The 13,210-nt window shown below is 42.9% G+C and overlaps 1 protein-coding gene across 5 annotated transcripts in view; it reads right to left on the bottom strand.

Annotated features, from left to right (window-relative positions):
- fbxw4 (F-box and WD repeat domain containing 4) overlaps positions 1-13,210 on the bottom strand; it is a 39,513-nt gene extending 26,303 nt beyond the window's left edge. For 4 of the 5 annotated variants that reach the window (XR_005712397.2, XR_013467989.1, XM_040178210.2 and 1 more), the window contains exons 1-5: positions 12,763-13,172; positions 10,710-10,805; positions 10,240-10,425; positions 9,948-10,080; positions 9,448-9,533 (exon numbers count right to left, since the gene is read on the bottom strand). Coding sequence is in view for 3 of the 5 variants with exons in the window: in XM_040178210.2 (XP_040034144.1) it covers positions 9,448-9,533; positions 9,948-10,080; positions 10,240-10,425; positions 10,710-10,805; positions 12,763-12,947 (686 nt within the window). In the remaining 2 variants the exon portion in view is untranslated. Of the gene's footprint in view, positions 1-9,447; positions 9,534-9,947; positions 10,081-10,239; positions 10,426-10,709; positions 10,806-12,762 lie in introns of all 5 variants that reach the window. The other variant, XM_040178211.2, reaches the window with a different exon arrangement.

Here is a 13,210-nt window from a genome sequence, read left to right as displayed (position 1 = left end):
TTTACTTAGATTTTTCAAAACTCTATTTTAATGGCCTGAAAACTGGTAAACTTGTAGAGCATTAAAGCTTGGCACTATGGGATGTCATCATTCAGAGCTTGCAGCGGGGTCGGCGAGCACCAACCAAGCCTTTAAAGACTCATCAACAAAAAGGTTACATTTAGAAGCAGCACATTGAATGCAGACTGAAAAGAAAACACAATGAAATCCCATAGCAATTTAGAACAGAAGACAACCATGACCTGGACGAGCGCCCAGCTAGGCTCAAAGCACACCTTAGTCCAAGAAACCCAATCGCCCGTGACTCGGTGTGAGAGCTGACCCACTGCTTCTATGCTATCTGCAGCTGCCCGGCCCACTCCGACCTGTTGAGTCTTGTTTGAATGACAGCAGGGTCTGCAGGAAACACCACAGTCAACTATTAGCTAACCACCTGCCCTACTTCCTATTGCCTGGACCCGCACACACCAGGTATATGAGAGAGAGCAGAGAGAGATGCAGAAAAGGGTAGAGCCTACAAACAGCATTGCGAATAGTCTATCCATCATTCTGAAATTAAAGCCGATTTACAAATAATGAATACTGTACTTTCGTGGTTGATGTTGTAAATCTATTTAATGTCCATTTACAGAGCGCTGATTCCAAAACTCTGCTGTTGGGACTCTTAATATATACCATCAAGATATGTGACAGCACCTGAGTGACAGCCCACCACCACTGAACCTGCATTGATTTGCCTGTGAGCAGTGGAATTGTCAGAATTGCGAAAAGCTTTAAAGCATGGCTGCACCAGCAAGGCATTCTGCTCCAATAACGGGACCCCCGCTTGTGTACATAGTGCGTCTTTGCAGTTGAGGGCCTTGGAGCAGAACATTAGTTCTGGCCAGAAATGGCTTCAATATGAGCTGGCAGCAACTGCCACTCAGATCCTTGGATGACAAATTCCAGATTACAGAAAATTAGTACAGCAAAGGGTCCCGCTGCTCAAAACGCACCATTAATTACCCAAGAGCTTTGTGTTGCCAGGACAGGATCTCTGGCCTCTGAGGGACTCGTCCTCACATCCCAATCCTGTGGAAAGTGGTATTTACAGATTTATAGACCCTGCTTTTCTTGGCTGCTGATTAAATTGGAAATGTGGAAATTCACATTATACTGATTGCATCCAGACAATGGTTAAACGACATTTTCAGTTTGCATGGTGAAAGACAAAATAAAAAGACATGTCGGTAAAAAATAAGCCTGCTCTAAATTAACGGCCAATTCTCTCTGGAGTAGAGGTTAACATAGATAACTAATTTAAATAATGTAATGAAGTAGGGTTACAAAAGCTGACATTTATAGTAACAACTATGTAATTTTGGATTGCTTTCATAGATCCGAATGAGCAATATAAAGCTTATAAAGTCTAGGCTTTTTTGCCTTTTGTTTGCCAATAACGACATTACACACTTAAAATATGTTATCTATTTTGATAAAAACGTTTTCAGAATAATTTAATTTCATGAAAAAGCATAGGAAAAGGAATTTATATATTTACAATAAAAAAAGGATGTATCAAAAGCATCAAACTTTGATACACCTCTCTGCGTCCGATACCAATGCACAAGGCACCCTTTAGCGACGGGCCTCCCCACCCCCCACGTCAGTATTAAGACGCTCAGGGAGTTTGAACTTAGTATAAAGGCACAGAAAGCCTACTCTGTGAGGGAGGAATCGAGATGGATGGGTAAAATAAAGCAGCACTTTCTACAAGTACACTCGTGCTTGTGTAAACTTTTTTTTAATAGTTATAACATGTTGAAGTTATATTTTTTCTGTATAGTACCTTTTTAAATTAGACTATTTTAAGCGGTAGTGGGATGTTCTTCCTGAACCTATGTCGTTTTTTTGCCTAAACCTAGCCATGTTTTTGCTTGAATTCAGAAGGTTAAGAACAACGAGTTGTGACGAGAACATTGTGAGAAAAATGAATGTGACCTTATTTCACCCCAGCAACCGCCTGTAGTGCCCCGTCATAGTTCATTGAACCTGTCCAATATGAGATCCATCAGTGGACAGAGAGTGTGAGTGCACAATATGGTGTGGAAAAAAATAGAATCGAGAAAAACAATCTGAATGGAGGTGGGGGGGCAAGGTCCAAAGCACCAGATAGGATCGATATCTTTTCAGAGGCAGCGCGGACGGGGGCGGCCGTCCTGCTCTAGCCTTGGCATTTTACCGCAGTCACATAACCCTTGCTCACAGACCTTGAGATGATATCCAGAGGATCAACAGAGAATGGAAACAGTGGTGGGCTGAGGAGGTGTGCGTGTGTGTGTGCGTGTGGTAGATGGGAGTCACGTTAAGTATATAGATTATCAGTTTGACACAAATTGATATTCCTCCAGGTGGTTACACTGTGTGTCATTAATGCTATTCGATGTGCACCAGCAGGTGCCTCTATCACAGATAAAAAATAGTGACATCACTATTTATTTTTCAGTCACGGCAAAACAGTCTAAATATTAAATTACAGAGACAGACAAAGAAACCTAAAATTAAAATGCTGGCTGAGCAAAAGTATCTAATGGAAGCGCTGACCTATTGGAGATGAATTATACAGCTTATAGGATTCAAAATAATTATTTTACAAAGGAGCATTATTTGTATTTGGCTCTTGTTCTGATAATTGTTATTATTGAATTGGGAATGGGTTGTTGAACTTCAGCCCACATTGAGTGCTATTCATGGCCTGGTTAATAGCGCGGTTTTTGTATTCATTCACTGTACGTGATCAAAGGAAAAGGAGGAATGTGAAGCAGGGAGTTACATTTTTAAAGCCCCTTTTGTCACAAGACAAAAACGACCAACACACACTAACATCTGTTTTTTGAATTTAGTGAGAAAGGTTACAATCAGCATTTGTTTCTGGGATAAATTACTCAGTAGAAAAGTCAGTAGAAAAGGGTATTGTCTCGACAGTCATGGAAACGTGACGCCAGGGTGCACGCGCTACCTTTCTCGGCAGGAACCTACGTTATGCAAAGCAAAGCCGTTGTGAAGGAAATGTACGATAATATCATGAACAGATATTTTGACAATGATTATTATTCATTAACAAATGGAAATACCAATTAATGTGCTCTCCTCAAAGCCAACAGACAGCAGTCAGATACAGTATTTTTTACCTCGCTGGTCACCAAAACACAGTTCATTCAAACTTGACAAAGCCCCCCCCAAAAAAAGAATTACAACACCTGCCTCAATACGTAAACGTATTGACAATTTGAATCTAAATCAGTTAAGCATAGTTTATGCTTCTGCGTTTTCAGAGCGATGCAGACGCAAGACCCCCTTGCGTGTCCCTTCCGTTGCTTTTTACACCTCCTTGCGTCCTTGCGTGTGTCGAGCCATTTTTCTTGTGTCGCTTTCGACGCAAGCAACGCAAGCCTCCCGCAGCGCACCAGGCTGCGATTGGTCCGCTAACTGCATCCTTTACGGAGTCTCACATTTCCGCTTTCGTAGCCCGATACCGCCATTATTAAAACGAAGAATGTTTACGAGAGAACGGATCAGATTTAAGAACTTTTGTCTGAAGAAATACGTAAATATGACCACTTCTACAAGCCGTCATTGGCGGACTACAAGGACGCGCGGATGGCCTCTGATTCACGGAGGGAGATCGCCGCAAACGCCGGTTTGCCGGGCGAGAGGTGCACTAAATTGTGGAGGAAAATACGGGACAAATGTGTCCGCGATGAAAAGCAACAGTGGCGATGCACGGGGCAATAAAGTCTATGATAAATAATTAAACAAACCAATCGAGTTCAGGCGGTTTAGTGCAGTACTGACCAAATTGCCAATGGGAGGCGGGACAATGAAATGTCTCAGGATATTTGGTTGAAAATCTTGCTTTTTTGTCAGTCAATGCAATTTGCCCATTGTGGAAATGGATTTAGAAGTCCACAGGTTGAGCAACCGGTGTTGGTGGCGAGAGAACACAAATGTGTCACTTTTAATTGGCTATTTTGCTCAGATTTTGAATCCATACGTAGCCAGACGACTCAAACCCAGTGCCATTGGGGGCTGAGTGCTGAGGTGGATTATGAGTTATAAAAGTAACATTGCCTGTAGGTGTGGAACACAAGGTCACATTTTCTGGCGGCAAAGCGATTTCCATTTTGTGCACATGGACACTGAAGTATGAATCCTACACTTTTTGATGAATGACAGCCCTTGAACATTTTGGGGAGTTTTTCCGGTGCCGATGGTGGGTTTCGGGACAGAGGATATCGTATGTGTACAGACTGTAAAGCCCTCTGAGGCAAATTTGTACTTTGCGATTTTGGGCTATACAAAATAAAATGAATTGAATTGAACATCTGGCTCTCACAGGGTACAGCGTGTAAGCTAATATAAACTATATATAGAACATTTCAGAATGTTTAAAAGAAGGTCAAAAGGGCGCATTTTACTCAGAGAACCCCAGCCATTTGACCCGTGTAAAACAGGTTTTCAGTTCTACCATAGTAATGAAGTACTGAATCATACTTGTGATCAGTTGTATCCTTTGGGAGCGTTGGCTCGTGCTTAAACAACGTGGGCAGAGGTTTGTTGAACGGGTTTATCAGTTAGTTGACACCTGGTTTCCATGAGAGATTGTAATTAACCAGGCCGTTGGTCAGCGAGAGGTAGTTTCCATTATGAGGGGGCGGCAGGGCTGAAGCACGATCTGCTATTTCAGCCAGCAAATTGGAGAAATTAATGATGTGGATAATGTGCGCGCCCCTCTCAGATCTGAGGGACGCTGCGAGGCCTTGATCAGACGGACGAAGCCACCATGCATGCATGTTGACATTGGATCTGTTCCCTCGTGTGCAACAGTTCTTCTGGTATCATTTAAAGGGTTTCAGGACCGTATGACTGGACAATGGTTAGCATTTAAGGATTGGGGTAAAAATGGGTGTGTAGCGCAATCAACATGATTCAATTTGTTGAGATACTGGAAAGTAAACACTACTGAAAAGAGCCCCTTTTTTTGGACCAATCGCAACGCATGTAGCACACATCAGAAGTTTTGTTCTGAGTTCTGACAGGGAATGCACCGTGGCCATATAGCCTCTTCCTAATTTGGTCAAAAAATACCCCAAAATGGATCACATAGCCCATGTGTCGCTACGCGACAGCCTGGGGCGCTGATGGCAACAAGAGGGTTTGCTCTCAATAAGTCCCGTAAGCTGTCTGCAAAGCATGGCATTCACCTGGTGCGACCTGTGATGTTTCCACTCTGCAGCCTGTCTCCGCTGGATCGGCAGGTGGGTGAAGTCAAGATACTGTTACAGCTCTTTGCATCAGCTTGCCTCTGTTTTGTCAATGCAGTGTGTTATCAAGTGTGTAAACACGGCTGAGGAATCAAAGGGTTTCCTCTGAAGCACCACTACAAAGAGCTGGCTTCTGCTCTCTCAAGCCCATTTCGTTCAGTACCTTTAACTGTATTTTTATCTCGCACACCGGTTATGTGCCACCGGGGTGAGAACTTTCAGCCCCCTCAGACTTTTCTACATTTTGTCATGGCTTAACCACAGATTGAATTGAATTTATTTCATTGGGATTTTATCTAATGGACCAATACTAAATAGTCCATTATCTGGGGAGTCAGGGGAAAGTTGGCATGGATTTCAAAAAAGAATTGTTGAGTGTATATGTATTCACCCATTTAATGTAAAACCCTTCACACAGCTCTGGTCCAACCAATCTCCTTCACAAGTCACCTTTGCAAGTTACATAATCAGTAATTGTCCAAAACTCTTGAACGTGCGATCTTTAACCAACTCTCCTCCCATCTCCACCGTAACAACCTCCTTGACCCCCACCAGTCAGGCTTCAAGGCAGGCCATTCCACAGAGACTGCTCTCCTTGCTGTCTCAGAGCAACTCCACACTGCTAGAGCCGCCTCTCTCCTCTGTCCTCATCCTTCTGGACCTCTCTGCTGCATATGACACAGTTAACCACCAGATCCTTATTTCCTCTCTTCAGGAACTTGGTGTCACAGGCTCTGCTCTCTCCCTTCTCTTGTCCTACCTTGACGGCCGCACCTACCGGGTAACCTGGCGAGGATCTGTGTCGGAACCATGTCCTCTTACTACTGGAGTTCCTCAGGGTTCCGTCCTGGGTCCCCTCCTCTTCTCGCTCTACACCAACTCTCTCGGCGCCATCATTCGTTCGCATGGCTTCTCCTACCACAGTTACAGGTGAAGCTCGAAAAATTTGAATATCGTGCAAAGGTTAATTTATTTCAGTAATTCAACCTAAAAAGGTGAAACTAATATATTATATAGATTCATTACAAGCAAGTAATTGTAAGTAAGATATTTCAAGCCTTTATTTGATATAATTTTGGATGATTATGGCATACAGCTTATGAAAACCCTAAATTCAAAATCTCAGAAAATTTGAATATGACATGAAATCAATAAAAAAAAAAGGATTTTAAATACAGAAATGTCAGCCCTCTGAAAAGTATAATCATGCATGTGTACTCAGTACTTGGTTTGGGCCCCTTTTGCATTAATCACTGCCTCAATGCGACATGGCATGGATGCTTCAATAGCGGCCTTCAGCTCTTCTGCATTGTTTGGTCTCATGTCTCTCATCTTTCTCTTGGCCATGCCCCATAGATTCTATATGGGGTTCAGGTCAGGCGAGTTTGCTGGCCAATCAACCACAGTAATACCATGGTCATTGAACCAAATTTTGGTACTTTTGGCAGTGTGGGCAGGTGCCAAGTCCTGCTGGAAAATGAAGTCAGTCTCTCCATAAAGCTTGTCTGCTGAAGGAAGCATGAATTGCTCTAAAATGTCCTGGTAGACAACTGCGTTGACTCTGGACTTAATAATGCACAGTGGACCAACGGCAGCCGATGATATGGCTCCCCAAACCAACACAGACTGTGGAAACTTCACACTGGACTTCAAGCATCTTGGATTGTGTGCCTCTCCTCTCCAGATTTTGAATTTGGGGTTTTCTTAAGCTGTAAGCCATAATCATCAAAATGATATCAAATAAAGGCTTGAAATATCTCACTTTGCATGTAATGAGTATATAATATATTAGGTTCACCTTTTAAGTTGAATTACTGAAATAAACTTTTGCACGATATTCTAATTTTTCGAGTTCCACCTGTATGCCGATGACACCCAACGAATTCTCTCCTTCCCTCATTCGGCCACTCAGGTGGCAGCACGGATCTCTGCCTGTCTGACATCTCTCAGTGGATGTCCGCTCACCATCTGAAAATCCACCCTGACAAGACTGAACTACTTCTCTTTCCGGGAAAAGATTCTCCGACCCAGGACACGACGGTTAACTTTGGCAACTCCGTGTTAACACCCACTTTGACTGCTAGGAACCTCGGCGTGAGACTCTTAGCCAACTCTCCCTGACTCCCAACATCACTGCAACAACACGATCCTGTAGATACACGCTGTATAACATCAGGAGAATACGTCCCCTTCTCACTCAGAAGGCAGCGCAGGTACTGATTCAGGCTCGTCATCTCACGCCTGGACTACTGCAACTCCCTCCTGTTAGGTCTCTCCGCTATCGCCATTCGACCTCTGCAGCTCATCCAGAATCCAGCCGCTCGACTGGTCATTAACCTTCCGAAATTCTCCCACACTACTCCACTCCTCCGCTCTCTTCACTGGCTACCGGTGGCTGCCCGCATCCAGTTCAAAACATTGGTGCTCACGTACCATGCTGTGAAAGGATTGGGTCCAGCTTACATTCCGGACATGGTCAAACCCTACATCCCGACCCGCACTCTCTGCTCTGCATCTGCTTGTTCCTCCCTCACTGAGAGCAAAACACTCGACAAGATCACGACTCTTTGCTGTCCTGCTCCGAAATGGTGGAACGAGCTCTCTGATGACACCAGGACCGCAGAGAGCCTTCACATCTTCTGCCGCAAACTAAAAACACACCTCTTCAGACTCTACCTCGACTAAAAGACTAACAAATTGTAGCACTTAAATTGTACTTACAATACAATGTCCTGGAGGCTAGAGGGGAGGGGGGGTGTCATAATGGGTGTCACCTGTGCACATGGTGCAACCTGGGGCGGGTTGATTGACTCCACTATAAAGGTGGAGGACATCAACTGTTGGGGGGAAAATGGTGGAACATCTGTGTAGCTGAGGGCACGTGTTAGATGAGGTTATGTTGAGTTTATTCAGTTAATGAATTAGGTTTTGTTTTGTTGTTTATCTGTTTAATGAGACATGTATCAGGGACCTTTCTTTTTACAAATAAAAAAAACCTTTTTTTTTACCTGGACCAAGTCTCGCTTGCCTGCCTCCTAATTCCAGGATTCTCTCGGTCGTGGCATTCTCACAATCCCTATGGTTGAATGCACTTATTGTGAGTCGCTTTGGATAAAAGCGTCAGCTAAACGACATGTAATTGTAATGTAAATAGGCTCCACCTGTCTGCAATTTAATCTCAGTATGAATACACCTGTTCTGTGAAGACCTCAGAGTAGAAGACCAAGGAACCACCAAACAGCTCAGGACAAAGTTTTAGCTTTAGTTTTTTGAAGCAGGGTTAGGTTATACACAAATATCCCAAACTTGGAACATCTCACAGAGCACCATAAAATCCCAAAATTGAAAGAATATGGCACAACCGCAAACCAAGAGAAGGCCGTCCACCCAAAGTTATTAGGCACACAAGGAGAAGATGAATCAAAGAAGCAACCAGGAGGCCCATTGGAACAATGGAGGAGCTGCACAGATCCACAGCTGAGGGGGAGAATCTGTCCACAGGACAACTATTAGCCATGTACTCCACAAAAGAGTGGCAAGAGAGGGGAGTCATGTCACAAAGAGTGGCCAGAAGAAAGCCGCTGACGAAAGTGAACCATAAGAAATTGCGTTTGGTGTTTGCAACAAGCCATGTGGGAAACACGCAAACATGTGGAAGAAGGTGCTCTGGTCTGATGAGACCAAAATAGAACTTTTGCAAAACGCTAAAAAAATGTGTGGCAGAAACCCATGTGCAAGGCACTGCAATTGCAGAGGAATACAAGAGAGGAAACAATAGATGGAAAGAATACCAAAAATAAAAATGTGAAATTGCAAAATACAAATTACAGTTTGGAAAAAAGATTGTACTTTAGACAGTGTTGGATGGCAGTCTCTTAAGTCATAAAATAAAATGGCTAACTATATGCGAACACAAATAATGTAAAAATAATTTATGTGATTAAAGAGCAATAGTATAAAATAAGTGAGTAACAATTTGACACAACCTTTTGAGGGAAGTTACATCTTAATAGTGTTTGCCCCAAAACTCACCCTAAAAATAGAAATATCTAAAAAGAAAATCTTAAAGAAAATTTTACAACGTTTTGTATGTTGTGGCATAGATATTTGTGGCTCTTGTGCGTGATGCTGAGTAAATGCTTACCTCAATGTGGGACTAATAGCAACAGACCACACTCTGTCATACATGGGGATGGTGTCTCTGGGGCAGCTGGAGGTCAGACTCCAAATCTAGAGTAACAAAAGTATGGACACCTTTTCCATGTGTAGACATGCCGTAACGTCCTCATGTGTTTATTTACAGGTTAGAAAAGGGCTAGCCAAGCTAGTAGTAATGGACTTGAATCATAGCTTGTCATCACAAAGGTGTGCTCTAAAGTTTGAGTCACACTCAAACATTCAATGAATGTAGCCAACAACAAAGCAGGATGATTTTTGATGAGTAACCTTTCCCTACAACTCAAGACATTGGCTCAAAGGATCTTTTCTGCTGAAATATCATGAGGCTGATGGTGAACTGAATCTGAAATGTTATTTTTCTGGAGAATGGTACAGTGGTGCTAAACGCATTCTCTTCTTGAAACAAATATGAGACAGAACTGTTCATCTCATTGATAAATCTGGATTGTAAGAGGTTGTTCTGACCCGGGTTGTTTGGTCTCTGGATCCACTGACGATGAGTCCATTTTTAGAGTCCAGGCAGTTGACTTCCTGGTTGTGACCAGACAACTCCAAGGTCTTGTCCCTCCTCCTGCTGTGAACCAGGATCCTGCCATCACTGAGGAAGGGGGAGATATTTCAAACCATCAGGAGGACGTGCACAGTCATTGAGAGAGAAAATCTGAGGAAGTCGTCTTCCAGCATGGGTTGAAGTGCGTAAACCACTGTATGAGTGTTATGAACTGAAAGTGGAAGAACAAATAGAGCACTTGGTAACCTTCCGCCGCTGATCAGGTGAGAGTCCGTCAGGACGAAGCGGCAGACATCACCCTTGTGACCCGAGTAGATTTCAAACGGGTTGCGCTGGAGCCTCCCAGAGTCCGGGCGCAGACGGTACGCTCGAATGTCAGCCGCATGAGACAGAAACAGGACATTCCCATCCAGCTGCAACCACGGCAACAGTCTGGAGGAAAGATCAGTGATTGCGAGAAATAATAGCAATGCACTTTCTTTTCGAGAGTTAGTAAGATGGATTGTCAGTCTCAAGCCTGTAGTTTACGTATAGTGTCAGAAACAGCACATGCTTAGCATAGCATTAAATAAAGCTATACTAGTCTTTTTATAACCAGTTTTTAAAGGCTAAACCGAATAACTTGGCTCCTACTATAAAACATATCATGCATGGAACCAAAGCTCTGAACTGTCAGAGTTCAAATAGTTCAAATAGTTTATAGACAAAATACTCACTTTGTTTTCCATTTAAGAGGAATTGCCCTTTTGCAGACCCCATCATACCAGTTCTGAGCTATCTTCACCCTCTCCTTCAGTGGGATGGAAGGATATCTGCAAAGACAGCGGCGGCTTAAGACAAGGGCTGAAATTATGGCTAGTTTTACAACATCCCCATCAGGAGAAAGGTAGTGTGTATATATGTGTACACACACATCTTCTCATTTAATGAGAAGTTGTATCCAAACTTTGGACTGGTACACATATACCACTTTATTAGGTACACCTGTTAAACTGCTTCTTAGCACAAATTGCTAATCAGCCAATCACACGGCAGCAACTCAATGCATTTAGGGATGTAGACGTGGTCAAGACAAATTGCTGAAGTTCAAACAGAGCATCGGAATGGGGAAGAAAGGGGATTTAAGTGATTTTGAATGTGGTTGTTGGTGCCAGACGGGCTGGTCATAGTACGTCACAAACTGCTAATTTTTTTTTCTTGTTTTTTTCAAACTCTCCATGTGTTTTTATTGTTAGCACTTACCTGTTTTATCATGTAGCACTTTGGGATTTGCTTAAATATAAAGTGCATTACAAATTAAAATGTATTACTATTATTATTAATTTACTGGGATTTTCACACACACACCATCTCTATGGATTACAAATGATGGTCCCAAAAAGAGAAAATATCCAGTGAGCGGCAGTTATGTGGACGAAATTTCCTTGGAGATGTGAGAGGTCAGAGGAGAATGGCCAGACTGGGTCGAGATGATAGAAAGGCAACAGGAACTAAAATAACTCAACCAGGGAATGCAGAATACCATCTGTGAACGCACAACACGTGAAACCTTGTAGAAGACAGGCTGCAGCAGCAGAAGACCATTCCAGGGGACACTCCTGTCAGCCAACAACAGAAAACTAATTACTAAGACTAAGACTAATCGCACAGGCTCACAAAAACTGAACAATAGAAGATTGGAAAAACGTTGCCTGGTCTGAGGAGTCTCGATTTCAGCTGAACATTCAGATGGGTCAGAATGTGGCGTAAATGAAATGACATGAAAGCATGGATCCATTGTGCCTTGTATCAACGGTTCAGGCTGCTGGGGATGTAATGGTGTGGGGGATATAAATGCCGCAGCCTACCGGAGTATGGTTGCTGACCATGTCTATCCCTTTAGGACCACAGTGTTCCATCTTCTGATGGCTACTTCTAGCACCATGTCACAAAGCTCATATCATCTCAAACTGGTTTCTTGAACATGACAATGAGTTCACTGTATTCCAATGAAAGGTGTACCTAATTAAGAGGCCGGTGAGTGTGTGTGTATATATATATATATATATATATATATATATATATATATATATATATATATATATACTTTAACTTTTATAACTTATAACTAACCCATAGCCTTATATTCTAACCCATAGCGTTATATTTCATTTTATTCCATGCACTATGTTGTCTTATCTGTCTTGTTGTCCATTGTCTAACTGTCTGCAGTTGTGCACCAACCGCCAAGTCAAATTCCTTGTATGTCTGACATATTTTGGTAATAAATGTTTCCTGATCCCTGATTCGGTCTGTTAACCTGCGCTTTAATAGAAAATTAAATCTTGGTATAATGAACAACTAATGAAAAAAAAATAAGACAAGAAGAGAAGGAGCTCAGGTTGGTTTTTACGCTCTACTCTTATCTAACTTTTAACCCTCAAATCCGGCTTATTCCTACACAAATGTGCTATATAATTCCTACTCAAAGAAGAGGTTTATGAGTTGAGTTTATAGGTTCATGGTTGTGGGACACAACCCTTTTGCACGTACTATTGCAACATAATCAGACTATGAGAATATAAGCACAAGCCATAATGTAGAATATTGATGCTGTGTGTATACTGTCCTCTGCGAGTATGCGCAGGAAGGTAAACTGACTAATAGTAAACGTACATTAAACGTGACCCAAAGATGAACGTTCAGTACACAGTGTGAATGCACCCGGCTAAACGCTAAGCTAAAAACAAACACGGCGGATTTGTCATCAGTGTGCGACCGTTTTCTCACATGTCCGTCCCGTTCCGAGTGATTCCAGTGTTTAAAAACTCTTTGGCGATCTTCCTCCACACCACGTCCCGGTTCACGAAGTGGTAAATGGTTTTACAAACTTGAGAGAGGCGACTAAGGGATTTGTAGTCCAAATGAGACAAGATATGATAGAGAACATCCTCCGGCAGCTGCGACAGCAGCATGCTAATGGTGCTGCCGTGGCCTGGTGCCGCACTCCGGGTCTCGTGAGCGTGCGACGCTGCTTTGTGAGAACGGGTTATGAACGCTGTCAACAAAATATCTCATCTTCAGAAAGCAGCAGGGCTGTTATGTGGTCAGCATGACCGAGAAAACAGGAAGTTGTTTCAGCAATGACAGCAGATGACGACATCCCTGCGTCCCTGGACGTGATGACGTGAGGACGTTACGTCATAAAGTGTTGTCCGTCCGTATGTCTGTGTTGTGT

This window comes from Gasterosteus aculeatus, chromosome 6 (assembly GCF_964276395.1).
Source record: "Gasterosteus aculeatus chromosome 6, fGasAcu3.hap1.1, whole genome shotgun sequence".
Lineage (NCBI taxonomy): Eukaryota > Metazoa > Chordata > Actinopteri > Perciformes > Gasterosteidae > Gasterosteus > Gasterosteus aculeatus.
The sequence above is the reverse complement of the archived record's forward strand: the minus strand, read 5'-3'. Positions and strand labels throughout refer to the sequence as shown.